Source organism: Pisolithus orientalis, assembly GCF_024613125.1.
Source record: "Pisolithus orientalis strain OTSU chromosome Unknown F5J12scaffold_35, whole genome shotgun sequence".
NCBI classification, from domain to species: Eukaryota; Fungi; Basidiomycota; class Agaricomycetes; order Boletales; family Pisolithaceae; genus Pisolithus; species Pisolithus orientalis.
Genome location: NW_026260816.1, coordinates 274,685 through 289,960, shown reverse-complemented (window position 1 = coordinate 289,960; position 15,276 = coordinate 274,685). Strand labels below are relative to the sequence as shown.

The window sequence follows — 15,276 nt, the reverse complement described above, 5'->3', positions numbered from 1 at the left end:
CCCAGGGGTAGAGAGGATTTTGTCTTGCCCTAACTTCCATACCACTATCCCTGTGCCAGAAATGCATTGGTTGAGAGGGGATTGGTTTGTTCACCATGTGCTGAAGTGCCAGATTGACGTCCATAACATTTTCAGCCTTCCAAGTACTGATTAGTCCCAGAACACATCAGGCATGGGGGGAGAAACAGTCCAGGGAATGACTAACAGCAGGTTTTTTAAGGGACTGATGGTTCTGAGAGCATGTTATACTGATGGCACTGTGGTGGCCACCAGTATTTGATAAGAATTCCTTGAGAAAATGACCATGTGAGCTAGAGATGATTTCATGAGTTGTGGTAAAAGAGGGAGGGTTAATGGTACAAGTCCAATGTTTGTCATTGTTTACATGCTGACAAATCATCTGGAAGACCATGTGGTTTATTATGCAATCATATTTTCCCATTTTCCCATCCTTCATGCCCTTAATCCCATCAAAAGGTCACTTTTCACTATTTCATCAGTCAGGGACAAAGGTGTTGCAATGCACTTTTTGGAAAGAACAGGGTGTATCTTGGCATGAATTGCTTTGTTTTGACTGAACCTTAGTGCTCTGGAAAGCTTAGAGTCACTCCTTTCCAATGGTATAGGTATCATGATCATCTGTGCAGAATAGCCCAAGCTACATCAGCAGCAAGTCACACCTCACAAACATTGCAATGCTTTTGTCCCTCACTGTAGCCCATAACAGATCTGTGATCATTTATGTCAGCTGCCCAGTCAGCATCAATGTAGCTAATAGGGCAACCCTCTTCTGACTTTGGCCAGAGTCAATGGTTTTGTGGAGATACCTGAAGACATGCTTCAGTGCAGTCTGATGCTCAAGTCCAGGTGATGCAGCATGATGGTTAAGGATGCCAACTGCATAGCCCAAGTCTGGTCTCATAGCAAGCATAGCATACATCAGCATGCTGAGTGCACTCTGATAGGCCTTAACATCAACCTCCAGATGCTCCAACTTTTCAAGCTTCAGATTTGACTTGATAGGTGTAGTGATGGAGCAGCCTTCACTCATACCAAAATGTTTGAGAATGTTCTGTATATACCTCTTCTGTGACATCTGGATAGTCCCCTTGTCATAATCTCAAATAATTTCTATGCCTAGAATCCAACAAGCCTCACCTACATAGATCTGTCAGATCATACTTGCTTGCAAGATGAGTCTTGAGGCATTCAATGGTAGAGCAGCATCTTGAGACAATAAGTTTGTCATCAACATAGAGAACTACAATAATGAGGACACCATCCTTGACCTTATAGAAAAGGCTGTGGTCTGTATGGCTTTCAGTAAATCCAAGATTTTTGAAGACAGATCTGAGGCAGCTATACAAGGACTTTGGTGCCTGCTTAAGTCCATAGAGAGCACAAAACAGTAACCACACCTTATTGTCCAATCTGAAACCTGGAGGGGGCCACAGGTGGATCTCTTTGTCCAGAGTTCCATTGAGAAATGCAGATTTCATGTCCATCTGATGGATTTTGAGGTTACACTTAGTGGCAAGTGCAAGCAGGAAATGAATGGTAGCAAACTTGGTCACTGGTATGAACATCTCTGTATAATCAACACTGTGGACTTGGGTAAACCCCTTTGCCACCAGGCAAGCCTTGTATTTGTCTATCTCACCTGTAGGGCATCATTTAACTTTGAAAACCCACTTAGAATCAATGACCTTGCACCCAGGTGGCAGGTTGACCTCCTCATATAACCCAATAGACTTAAATACCTTGAGTTCTTTGAGCATAGCAGTGTACCAGAGGTTGGTGTCAGTGCATTGCATTGCCTCATTGAACATAGTTGGTTTGTTGTCATGTGTTGTGGTTGCTTTGTAAGCAGACTCTTGCCACTTCAGTCAACCCCCCTCAGAGAACTATTAGGTCTGGAGATTTTGATAGATGTATTAACCTAATAGGTGTCATTTTGTCAGGAATTCCCAACTTTTGGGGAGTCTCCACCACCATTCCTGGAGATTCTCCAGAGCAGCAATTTGATATGGTTGGAGAAAATGTTTTCTGTGTAATATATATATTATACATCAAATTAAAGGGTAGCTGGGGTTCAAATTTGACTTTCTCCAGGCTAAATAGACCCCCTTTCCAGGTTGATCCTGGGGATTCCCAGGCTAAATAGACCTACTTGCCAGGTTGAACCTGGACTTTCCCAAGGGTAAATAGACCCACTTGCCAGTTGAACCTGGACTTTCCCCAGGCTAAATAGACCCATTTTCACAGACAATGGCAAGTTGTAAGCCATTCTTACAGAGTGACACAACTTGAGATCATCAATTATGGCACTTGCATTGGAATCCTAGGTGATCAGGAGGATTCCTTGAAAGGCAGGGGGGATGGAGAATCACAGACAGTAGGTGAGTGGTACAGGGTGAGAAAGGGGCAGGGCAGATGATAGAAGAAAGGGGAGGTAGAATGACACCTTCTACATATGACATCAGAATCATCTGGGTGTTAACTCTCAGGAAACATCCCCCTGACCAAACACTCCACTCATCCTTATGCACTCAAACTAACCTACCCTGTTCTTTGGCTCACCCTGGCCTTCATGCTGCTCTAACAAGATTATGGAGGACAGTTTGGACACCAACAAACTCCCATGATGAAGTCAAGAAATATACCTTTGAAAAAATTCTGTGATTTTCAGAAGTTGGGATGCTACCATCTCCTCTATGTCACCAGGAAAATCACACAGGTGTGAGAGGATGGAGACAAGGAACATGAAGCAGAGAGTATTGTCCTATTAAAGAATGAACTGTTGAGGGGCTCAAACACTAACAACACCACAAGGTATATCAGCAATTGGTGTAAATGACAGAGAAGGTGATCTGCTGAGTGCATACTCCATGTCCTGCTGGGGGTTGAGTCTATGTCATGTTGGGGATTCTCCATGTCATGTTGGAAAATACCCATGGCCTGCAGGGGTGCTCCATGTCAACTGTGGGGATTCTCCATGACCTGGGGTGATTCCCCATGTCAAGGATGGGGATTCTCCATGCCATGTTGTGGATTCTCCATGGCCCATTGGGGATTCTCCATGTCAAGTTGGAGATTCTCCATGACCTGTGGGGATTCTCCATGTCAAGTGTGAGGATTCTCCATGGCCTGTGGGAATTCTCCATTTCATGTTGGAGATTCTCCATTGGCCATGGGGATTCTCCAAGTCAATTGTGGGGATTCTTCATGACCTATGAGGAGGAGATTCTCCATGGGCCATTGTTAAGTATGGGTTTACCCTCAGGTGACTGGGCTTCAAGACCAGGTGACAGGGGCTAATTCTGGGTGGCCAGAGTCAAGGCTGGGAGACAGAGGCCAAGTCTGGTTGGACCAGAGTTAAGGCTGGAGGTCAGGGGTGAGGTCTGGAGGTCTGGCCTTAAGACCAGGAGTGCAGGGACAAGGCCAGTAGCATGGGAAACTGACCAGTCTTGGAGTGTGCACAGGGGGAATCCAGTCTGGGGTTGGATCTACCTCCCTTGGTCTCAGCTTATGTGGTTAGCATCCCTATACAAAGATGATTGGAGATCAGTGAAGGATGGGGGAGATGCAAGCCTCAAACTCACCAGTGGGAAAAGTGAATGGAGTCTTGTCTCAGAACAACAAGGTGGAGCTGGGGGTAGCCATGGAAAACCATTGGCCTTAATAGATAATGGAGAGAATGCTGCATTAACCAGGAAAGTAAGAAAGCAAGCAAGAGAAACCTGATTAGCATCCCTATATAAAGATGATTGGAGATCAGCCAAGGAAGGGAGATGCAAACCTTGAACTCACCAATGGGCAAAGTGAATGGAGTCTTGTCTCAGAAGGAGAAGGTGGAGATGGGGGCAGCCATGGAGAAATGTATGGGTGGGGGAAACAGCACAGGGATGACTGAAAGCAGATTTTCTAAGGGTTTGATTGTGTTGGACATATACCCTGATGACATTACTGTAGTGGGCACCAATATTTATGGGAATTACTCTGAGAAAATGGCCCAGGTGGACCAGGAGGATGGTTTCATGAGTTGGGGTAGAAGAGGGAGCCTTGATGGACCCAATTCATTGTTTGGCTTTGTTTGTATGATGACAAATCATCAAATAGACCATGTGATATACCATGTAAGCATTAGTAAGCACCTCACAGCATTTTGAACTTTGTTAAACTCAAAACTATGTAATCAAAACTGTAAGTCAAAACACTGTCCACATGACATGTCATTATCAAATGGCTGCTATTCTATCAATTCCTATCCAAATCACTTGATTTGTTGACCAATAGAAATCCAAGAGTAAGTACCTTATTTCATACACTCATGGTTAGGGCTAGGTTTAGGGGTTATTGCATGTAGTCATAACTAATGTAAAACATACACACATGTGGACAGTTTTTTGAGCCACTGTATTTCAGTTCTTATTTCATTTACAGGATCAATATGCCTCAAGAACATGCTCAACAGGTCATAGCAGCAACCAAACCAGGTGATGGTGCACTCTATTATTTATGCTAGTGTGGCTCAGAACCAATGCATTCTCTTTCAGGGAATTATGGTGCCTTTGGCACATGCATTCTTGAGAAATATAACAACCACTGGATCACCTCTCCTAATGCTGACTTTGTTCCTGAACCATTTCTCTTTGAGGGGAAGACAATCATGCTCTGCTGTGATGGCAGATTCAGCCACATTGACTGTTTCCAGTGGCCTTAACTATATGCCAAGCATTATATGTGGGCCAGATGTATCTGTATCCCTTGACAAGCAGTCTGTCAGGATGACTTGATGTGGTCTTGGATGTGGTGGAACATGAGGAATGTGCCAGAAGACTTTGCCTTGGAGAGAGGATTGGGGTTCAGGGTTGGTAGGGTTCATCTGGACAAGTGGAAGCATTTGGAGATCATGTACAAATGACTAGAAGAATGGGTGAAGAACTGGCCACCAAAGAACCCTGATGATGAGGGACCTCTACAGGTGCACATATAGATTAGGCAATGTTGAAGGTCTCTCATGCATCTGAAGGTATGACTATTTATGAGAGGCAAGTCCTCAGAGCAGAGGCAGAGGTACCTCTGGAATTGGTTGGGCCAAGCAGGTTGGATCACATGACTCACTGCTTTGGATGTGTCCCCCATCATTCCCTGTCTGTTGCATGGTTATCTTAACACAATTCCTGACCACATTTTGATCAGTTTTTCTGGGAACCAAATACATGAAGCTGCTGATATCTTTGGTCCAGAGTTCATGAAGGTTCAGCATGATGTACTGAGTCATGTGCAGTTCTGCAACATTACAATTGGTTTTGCAGGCCACACTACCATTGACTCAGCAACAAAGGGCAAGATTCTCTGGGACCCATATGAGCACAATTTCTGCTTCGAGCTGGTCACCCTGGACCATCTTCTGGTGTCCTGTTCTCTGGTTGAATGTGGAATCTGAGTGGCTGGACCAAGTCCATCAGGTATGTAAGTTTTTGCCTTGCACCTCAAAAGAATTGATTTACTAAATTTTTATGCAGATCTTCCTGGGAGATTCAGAGCTTACCATGTTTGCTGAACCCTCCCTGGTAAAGGATTAAGGTCTGGCCTCACTAGAACCCCAAATGAGGCTGGACTATGTCAAGAGGTTCCAGATGTTGCTTGCTTCATGGCCAGGGTTTCCACCAGATTTGGGAACCTCACTTCCATTCTCAGCCTCACCAGCATGTGTTTGGGCAGTGGAAAAGTGGCTTGCATTATTTGATGTGCAGTCATTCTTTGATAATGATAATTTTGGTCATTTACCTATCATCCACTGTCTTATTCCAAAAAATCCTCACAGTATTTATGGCTTGGGCAATAACCACTTAATCCCATCATCATCCACATTATCATGTGCATTGTCATCTGCACTTCCCCCCTGTCCCCCACAAGCATAATTATGTGGCTATGTACTTGTAGTTACCATAAAATCTGCATCCATCTCACCCCTCATCTGTGTCATTGCTCTCACCTATCATGCATCGAAAGATCAGCTTTCATCTATCACATATTCTGAGGAGGACAGTTGTAAGATATGAGAGTGATATAACAACCTTCTGAGTTCTGAATAAAAAAATTACTACTGATATGTAGTTGGTGGCCCCCAACCAATCATTGGTCATAGGCATATTGACAGGCAGTAATTGAGGAAGGCACAAGCTGCCAACCTCAAAGAGCCAAGAACTGACAAGGCCACAGTGCACATGTGACTTCCCACCATTGCTACAAGTTGCTCAACCTCAAGGAACAACTAAAAATTACAGGACTGCAGAAGAGCTACCATCCTGTACACCTAATAAGACAGAAATTAGTATGCAGAGCCATAGAGCCAGTTGAATACCTTATACAAAAGTGCAGAGGGACAAATCAATCCACTCCCATGGGCCCTTCAACCACACAAATTCTAGCAGAGCTATGGTTACAATGACACAGATGGTTGCAAAGGCCATAGTTAAGCCTATCTGTCCATAGTCACTCCAGTCCATTGAAAATCATATCACCTCAGAGTGGAATGAGATGGTTATGCATTGCTAAACCAAGTAAAGCTTACCATGAGGTGGTTGTAAAGTGCATCTACCTGGCTTTTATGAGGGGTCAGATGGGATGGGATCAACTAACTACAGTACCAGTCAATCCAAAGTCATGTTTTGGCCTAGCAGCTCATCAGTAATTGTCTTGATTATCCAGAAGGGATGTCACCACATGGATGGAACTGAGGCTCTTGTCCATCTACATGCTTGATCTCGAAGAACCATTGCATCTTTGAGTTTGAGAGGCATGGTAGGTATCAACAGGAACTTGAAGTCGACACTCAGACCCTGCATAGGGAGATTGAACCCAGGATACCTGTGAACTTGCTTGGGCCAATGGTGGTGACCTTGTCTTTGTAGTAGAACTTCTTTGAGAATGAATTCAAGTGCTTGCATGTGGATGTGGATGAGCAGTTCCCCACATGGTGTAGGTAAATTTCCTGGAAGGCATGGTGATGTTGGCATCTGTGATGTTGCACAAGTAGATGTGGCCAAAGAGCAGACCAAAGGACAAGATTTCCAGGCTCTCAAGGGCAAAGTCAACTCAACTTATGGATCAACATACTCTGTCCTGCAAAGCATGTCAGCACCACCCTAAGTCGATGTGAATGTACATGATGCATGTGTATGTTGAGCAGTAAAGGTTGGGTCATGTGCAAGGAGCTTCAATTCAATGAGGTGTGCTCGAGTCAACCAAAAAAAACAAAGAATGAAACATGATGAGTGAAAGCACCTGACAGGGTGGTCAATGGTGTCTGTTGATCCCCAATGTGATGAATGCACAATCCAAGGCATGTTCCTGTTCATGTTAAGCATACCATAGGCATACCAGTACACACAGACCACAAAAACCCCCCTGTTAGGACCTAAACCACAGACAGAGAATGATGAACCACTGCATTGAAGTTGAGGAGTACATCACCCTCCCATGGCATATGCACTTCTCCTTTGGCTCCATTGTCTACATCAATACTGTCTCTGAATAACAGCAATGGCTGGTTGGTCTCATGATCCTTGTGCCATGCCACAACACTGGATACAACATGAGGTATCTTATTGGTTATGTATTCTTCTTGAGAGTCAATGGTGGAAGGACATAGAGAAAACCCAAAATGTGATTCAGAAGTGCTGTTGTTGATGATGAGTGGGGTGTCCTATCCACAGTATGCATTGTATGAGTAGAAGCCAGAAGGATTGGTGTTGGGACCAGGAAGACCTTGATGGGCTCTTGTTCCTACTTGTCCTCATTCAGAAGAATTGTTGCAAAGTGTGGGGAATTGATGACCAGCTTGATGATGGTCTTGGAGCAACATATGACAAACTCATAATGAACCAGCCTCCATTATATGACCAAATCCAAAGTGGTCTTCACATTCTCTGATCCAGAATGGTCAAGGACCTGCAAAAATTGAGCAAACCTGTGCTTTGCTTCATGTGTTGTGAGCTTCAAATCTGTTTCAGTGGCAAGAAAGGTAGGCTCATTAAACAACTAATCAGTTTTGTGAGTCCAATTCATGCACCCTTTCTTGAATCTTTTTGAATACCATTTCTTTCGCAGAGAAATCAGATGGACTGGGACAAAGAAGCGGATATGACCCATGTGGCTTCCAACTCTAGCACACCTGCTGCAACCACCAATGAACCAAATGCTTTATTGTCTGTCAATGGAACTTCCCTTCTTCCAGATCAGTCTCAGTTGCCTGATGTTGTAGGAAAACCAAATGTTCTGCTAGCACCTAATGACATTCCCTCCATTCACGATGTCACCCCCATGCACGTGCCAGGGGACCTAACTGATGATGATGACCATTTAATATGCTGTGCTCTTAATCTACTGGAAGGCAAGAGAGAAAAGGCTTTGAATCTGCTGCACAAAACTCCCAGTTGCTCGACTTTAATGCACCTCAAGAAAGCCATGCTAGTGTTCCTGTGTTCCCTGAAACTTCCCATTCCATCTGTATCTGGGAAGCCACCCAGCATGGAAGAGTGAGTCGCTTACTACACTGCATGAGTAAAAGAGGACCTGGTAAATGACCTTGTATGCTCCTCCCATTCAAATATCTTGTCTGCAAACTCATTGACTCATCACATCATTGTGACAGACAGTGCAAGCAAATAGATGCTGTGAATCCAACTGAATTGGGTAACCACAAATTGGACATTTTCCAAGGACAGCCCAACCATTCACTAGGCTCTATGGATTGTGTTCAACCTCAAATGGAGATCCCATGTGATAATGGACTTGAGGAAGCACTAGCAGTGTTGGAGACCATGACAGGCATGAAAGTGCTATGTCAACTTCATAAGGCTTCTCTGGTCACACTTTGTGTTGCAAAGCTTGGCAAGAGTGAGAGTGCCTGCGAAACAAGTGATCATCCATCTTATGATGGACTTTCTAAGTTTGAATTGGCTGGGATGTTGGACAATTGAGTATGTCTGTGGTGCCTCATCCTCATGAACTGAGTACTCACAGTATTTTGTCATTGGACAGTCTCAGTGAAAAAAGACAGGCATTGTGGATAAGGATGGTCATTTGGTGGAGACACATGCACTGAAGGCAAGCAAGCACCAGCAACAAAGGAAAGCTAAGAAGATGAGAGTACTCAGCTGCACCACCCTGGTCTCCATCTGGGAGGATATGGATGGCTTATCTCTTCCTTCCTGGGTTGCCCCTGTGTCATGAGGAGTTGGGTTGCATGTCCTGTGCAATGACATCCATGCCATCCAAGAACCTCTCAAGGGTGAACACAGTTACAGGTGCTGTCATTGTGGGCTTGTGGCACATCAGGCACTTGTTTTGTAACAGTGGGTCTCTACCCACCCCATATGTGAAGTGACTCTGAAAACATGAGTAGCAGTATGTATGTCCACAATTGCGCACCTACATAAGTCATTAATGGCCTTCATGTTAACACATAAACTAACACGTAAACTAACTCACATGACCAGTCTATGAAGAACTTCACAGCATATGCTGCAGGACAGGCTATTCTCTGCTAAAGTAACCACCTTGTGACTGTTACTGATTTCAAATTTGCATAGAAAAGCAAGTTCTTATTCTATGTACAAACTCCTGGAAGTGTTTCTTGGCAGTAGCAAGCTCTATGCACAATGCAGTGTTCGCATCCATCTGAGATCCATACTTTCAGGCTGCAAACATGCAGCAAAAAGCGACCAGACAAACCAATGGTCCAATGATTGAGATATTTTCAATTTTGGGCTTTGATACCACTGACCAACAGGGAGGGATCACAACAAAATCACCATCATCACATTCCATGTTGATCAAGCCAAGTTAGTTGCCAAGGTGCCACAAAACTGAGTGCTGAAGATGTGAGGATAGCATGAACAAATCAGCTCAGTCAGATGCTGGCATTGCTCGTGTGGAGCTGGACAATGATCATTGGCAAGATGATGCCCTTGCACCTATGACAATAGTGCATCCTTCAATGACTCTGTCATTGCTGGCTTGTCATCACCTGTCATCACCTGTTGTGACTGTGACCATAGACTCACTACCAGGTCTTGTGTTACACTTAGACTGAAGTCAAGGCATAAGGGGAGCTCAGCCACAGACTGAGGGTTTCTACTGAGCAATGGCTGCAGTAACCTCTGTAAATGACAGAGGATTTGGGGCTTTGCTGGTAAGAGTGGTCCTGGTAAGGGACACTGAGGGTGAAGTTCTGAGAATGCTGCATATGATTGAGCAGCTCAAGTCTGGGGTTCCAAGACTTGAGCTGACAGGCTAAATACTACAAGGAAACAGACCATGAGGCATCTGCATGTAATGAAGTAACTATGCCATTGGTTGAGCAATGACAACACATGTCCTAAGCATGTAGTGAGACAGTGACACTAGTGGCAGAAACAGAGAGCCATCAGATCAAGGAGAAGACAGCTCTAAAAGGAAAAAAAGGAAAAGAAGTCCATCAGAATGAACACAAGGTAAACATACAGTGAAATGAGGGAAAACAAGGGTGAAATGTAACATTCCCCCCCTTCTAAGTGTTGAAGTCCCCAACTTCAATTACTCTCCATAGGGTTCCCTGGTCATGTTACTGATGACAGAGTCATCAAAGTCAAAATCATTGTCATATAAATCATTATCCTCACTCCCAATGAGGGTATGATCATCTACCAGTGCAGGGGTAGAGACTCTTTCATGTAATGGGGGGCAAGGGCATATAGATGGACACTGGGATTGAGTATGCCCAGGATGGGTGGTGCAGAAAAGGGGGCATTCATAAAGACTGCAGTTGACCTTAATATGCCCAAGGTGGCAGCAAATGTAACACACTTGATGATAGTGTGGGTCAGACAGAGTGAGAGGACTATCAGCCTTGGCACGTGTGTTCAGCACAGGAGACAATGGTAACTGAGTGAGGGTTTCAATGTGACTCATGGTGTAAGCAAGTTTGGCCTTGGATACACCAAAGGTGACCTTGGGGTTGACTACTGATGGTGACATCAAGCTGTGAGACTCACAGGGTCAGGGGTTGGGGCCTGACAGACAACAGGCACAAGGTCTATTTGCTCTTTGAAGAGAGTAGGATGATTGGGAGGACAATGGTGATGATGACACAGAGGAAAGCAGGGGAGAGGTTGCAGTCAAGGGTCTTTGAGACCCAGGAGGAGGGGGAGTGATCAATGTGGGGTACTGATGAATGTTATAAATGAGGTCTGCACCTCCAAGCATATCAAAAACTCTTAGAAGCAGGGGAACCTGCTCATATGCAATTTCATTCAAGACAGTTTGTGTGGGGGACAGAAGAAGGTTCTGTCAATTTACATGGCAGGACAACTCTTCAAGCCAAAGGGCTTGGATCATGGCATGAGAAATAAGGTTGAGAGGAGAGTTCTCATTGACCTCATGATAGACAGTACCAATGATGGCAGGGTTAGTGATGAAGAGACAGTAGGAAGCAATCATTTGGTCACTAGCAGGTTTTCATTGGCAGTGGGCAAAGGGGGAATGACAATGAGAGGGTTTGCAGGGGCAGGTGTAGTGATGAGGAGGCATTTTGAAGGTGATATTTCTGACAGTGTGAGAGGGGCATCAAGTGGATGGTCTCTGGGGGAAGAAATCCTTTGGGAAGCATTTCCTATATGCAGAGAGCATATTATCTGCATGTTCCAGGTGTGTCCACAGCCAGACATTTTATGGTTGACTATCACTTCAACTTCATACTCTTCCTGCTCATTGATAAGGTCAGGTGGTGGAGTCAGGAAGTATGGTCCATGGACATCATTTTCATGATAGGGTGATAAGAGTGACACATGGAAGATGTTGTGGATCTTCCATCTTGCAGGAATTGCAAGGCAATACATTATCAGAGATAGGGCATCAGAGATGATGAAAGGTCCTTCTCTTTTGGGGGTGAGTTTTCTATTTTCATAGGAACATTTCAGGTTCTGTGCTTCTAGCCAAACCTTATCACCTTTTTGGAATGGGGTAAAGGGTCATGATGACTGGTCTTTCATTGCCTTTCTGGCCAGATTGTGTGCTGCAAGGGCTTCCTCTCTGGCTTTGCAGAGTTCCTCAAGTCTGGACCCAGCAGCAGGGAGGTGGGTGTCCACAATCAGGGATGGGAGTGGTTTCAGTTCATAGCCATACATGAGGAAGAACAGTGACTGATGGGTGATGGAATGGGGATGGTGATTATGTACAAATTCTGCCATAGGGAGGTTGTCCACCCATTGAGTGGGGTCATTTTGGCAGAAGATGCAGAAGTATGTTTTGACCTCCTGGTTTACATGTTCAGTTTCTCCATCAGTATGAGGGTGATACACCATTGACAGGCAAGGGAGTATCCTAACAGGGATGCCAGTTCTTTTGCAAATGCAGAGGCAAATTGTGGACCTCAGTCAGGTATGATTTTGTCATACAACCCAAAATGGGAGTAGACCTTTTTGAAAAAGAGGGCCACAACATCAGCAGCAGAGGCAGTTTTCTTCGTGGGTGTTAAAACCACCCCCTTTGTAAGCCCATGGTCTACCACAACCAAGAGGGAATCATAACCCTTTGAAAGGGGTAGGTTGGTGACCAAGTCACAGGAGACCTGTTGGAAGGGACAGGTTGAGGTTGAGGGGATGGGCATGAGGGGTGGTGTTGTTGGGTGGGTGTTAACCTTATTTTGTTGGCATATAGCACAGCCTTCAACATATTTGTGGATGAAGCACATGAGTCCTGGCCACCAAAACTCAGAAGAAATGAGTTGTCAGGTTTTCAAGACACTGGGGTATCCTGCAGAGGGGTGATTATGGTGGTTGGACACAATGGTTCATTGGAGTGAGGAGTCATTGGGAATGTAAACCCAGTCCTTGTAGAGTAACACTCTGTGATCAAACCTCCAATCTGACAGATGAGATTTGAATGGGAGGGGCATGTCAATGTCTTCAATGGCTCTGAGACTGGTTTGGACCACAGGGTCTTTCACAGAGGAAGAGGTGACCTTTTTCATAAGGTTTGTGTTGATGAGATTGACAAACATGGTCTGGGGAAGGAGGGTCACTCCTTTGTTATCACCATCATCATCAGGAACATGGTCAGGTTGTTGGGAAAGTGCATCAGGGGCAGCCAGGTCTTTACCTGGTACATGTTCAAGTTGCAGATCAAAGTCTGTGAGGAGCCAGCAAGCCTGGTGATGGTTCAGGTTCTAGGGTGCTTTGAAGTATGTCAAGTTGTTGTGGTCAGTAGAGACCTTGACTACAAACAGAGATCCATGGAGATAGTGTCTCCAGGTTTTCAACCCTCTGATAACACCTAGAAGTTCTCTATCATAGATGTCATAGTTTCTTTCTGTGGGGTTGAACAATTGAGAGATGAAGGCACAGGGTTGCCATTGTCTGTTGGAATTCTCCTGGAGAAGAACACCTCCAGTTGCATACTTGGATGTGTCAGTGGTGATTGTGAATGGTCAAGAGGTGTCAGGCATGCAAAGGGTCAGTTGTGCCATGAAAATCCTTTTCAGGAGTTCAAAGGCATTTTGGCATTTCTTCAACCATTCCCAAGTGATGGTTGTCTTGGTTAGGTTGATCAGAGGATGAGCAATGTCCAAATAGTAGGGGACAAATCTTTGATAGAAGTTAGTGAATCCTAGGAAGGATCACACATCCTTAACCTTCTTTGGGACTGGCCATTCAGCAGTTCCTTTGACCTTGACAGGATCCATGGCAACAGTGTTTTCTTTGATGATCATGCCAAGGTATTCCACCTTGGTAAGATCAAAGTGACATTTTTCTAACTTGAGGGGTAGTGACAACTCCCTCATTTGTTTGAGAACATGGTGGGTTCTTTGTTTATGTTCTTTGGGGTTGGTGGAAAAGATGAGAAGGTCATCCATATAGACAACCAGCCATCCTTTGGTGATCATGTCTCTGAAGGAGTCATTCATGGATTGCTGGAAGGTGGCAGGAGAATTGCACAACCCAAAGAACATGACAGTTGATTTGAAGAAGCCTTTGTGTGTAATGAATGGAGCTTTCCATTGGTCTCCTTCTTTGATATGGACATTGTTATAGCCCAATCTTACATCCATCTTTGTGAAAATAGATGCTCCTTTGAGTTTATCAATGAGATCTGAGATAAGGGGAAGGGGGTATGCATCCTTCACTGTGTTTTTGTTCAGATATAAATAATCCTGGCATGGGCAGAGGGAGCCATCATTCTTTCCAGCAAAGAAGAAGGGGGCTGCTTGAGGAGACTTTGAGGGGTAAATCTTGCCTTCTTGGAGGTTTTCTTCAATGAACTTTTCTGCAGACTCTCTTTCAGAGGGAGAGTGGGTAGGCTGTAGCCACCTTGGGGATGAAGTTGTTGACAAGGTTTATGGCATGGTCATAAGGTTTTGATGGAGGTGGCATTCCATCAGAGGGTTTTTCGAAGATCAAAGTGAATTCTTTATATTCTTCAGGAAGAGTGGCCTTCACTTTCTTTTTATGTTCTTCTTCAGCCAGTTCAGTGGCAGTGGTGATTTTTCTGAGGAGGCTACTCCTGGGATTAACCTTCTTGGCTTCTTCAATGAGTTTTCCTGGTGCCATGACAAAATGAGCATGAAACATCTCATCTTCTGGTTCTTCATAATCCATAAACTTGTTGATCCCTTTCTTTTCAGCAGGGGATACAAGATCTACAGTTGGTTCTTCAATGGCAACAATAGAAATGTCATGTGACAGTTCTTTTGACCTGTCAGTCTTTTCATTGATGGAGAGAGTTCCCATTCTCCAGTTGATGACAGGATTGTTTTCTTGCAGCCAAGGAAGGCCAAGAATTACATTTTCTAAGCCACAGTTGATGACATGGAAGAAGGACTGATGAACAAGTCCTTTGATTTTGATATACAATGTGGCAGAAAACAAAATCTTTCCCTTGGAGTTCTGGGATCCATCCACATTTTTGGCAAGGATGGGGTCAGCAAGATGTTGAGTGGGGATCTGATGCTTTCACACAAAAGCCCAATCAATGCAGGATATTTCTGCTCCAGAATCAACTAGAGCAGTGGTGTTGATGACTTTCAAGGTTCTTTCTGATGCATAGAGGGTAACAGGAATTTGCATAGTATGATCCGGAGTGGAAGATACTAGTACAGGTGCAACAGAGGGAGAACCATTTTTAGTATTGGGAACATCTGGCATCAACACAGAGTTCCCTTCTAAAAATCCTTGCCTAGTGCCTTAGCAATATTGACTAAGGCAATGGAGTGGCCAGTGACTTTTTCTT

The 15,276-nt window shown here is 44.5% G+C and overlaps 2 protein-coding genes across 2 annotated transcripts; both read left to right on the top strand.

Moving 5' to 3' along the window:
• Positions 1-3,812: 3,812 nt before the first annotated feature.
• On the top strand, positions 3,813-5,588 carry F5J12DRAFT_785309 (uncharacterized protein; the record flags this gene model as incomplete). Its single annotated transcript, XM_051743218.1, has 9 exons — positions 3,813-4,095; positions 4,120-4,146; positions 4,297-4,306; positions 4,444-4,496; positions 4,557-4,679; positions 4,779-4,914; positions 5,203-5,260; positions 5,319-5,471; positions 5,529-5,588. 9 exons carry the CDS (start codon positions 3,813-3,815, stop codon positions 5,586-5,588), a joined length of 903 nt encoding a protein of 300 aa, XP_051596806.1.
• A 2,359-nt stretch (positions 5,589-7,947) lies between these two features.
• On the top strand, positions 7,948-8,990 carry F5J12DRAFT_785308 (uncharacterized protein; the record flags this gene model as incomplete). Its single annotated transcript, XM_051743217.1, has 3 exons — positions 7,948-8,061; positions 8,119-8,546; positions 8,663-8,990. 3 exons carry the CDS (start codon positions 7,948-7,950, stop codon positions 8,988-8,990), a joined length of 870 nt encoding a protein of 289 aa, XP_051596805.1.
• Positions 8,991-15,276: the final 6,286 nt, after the last annotated feature.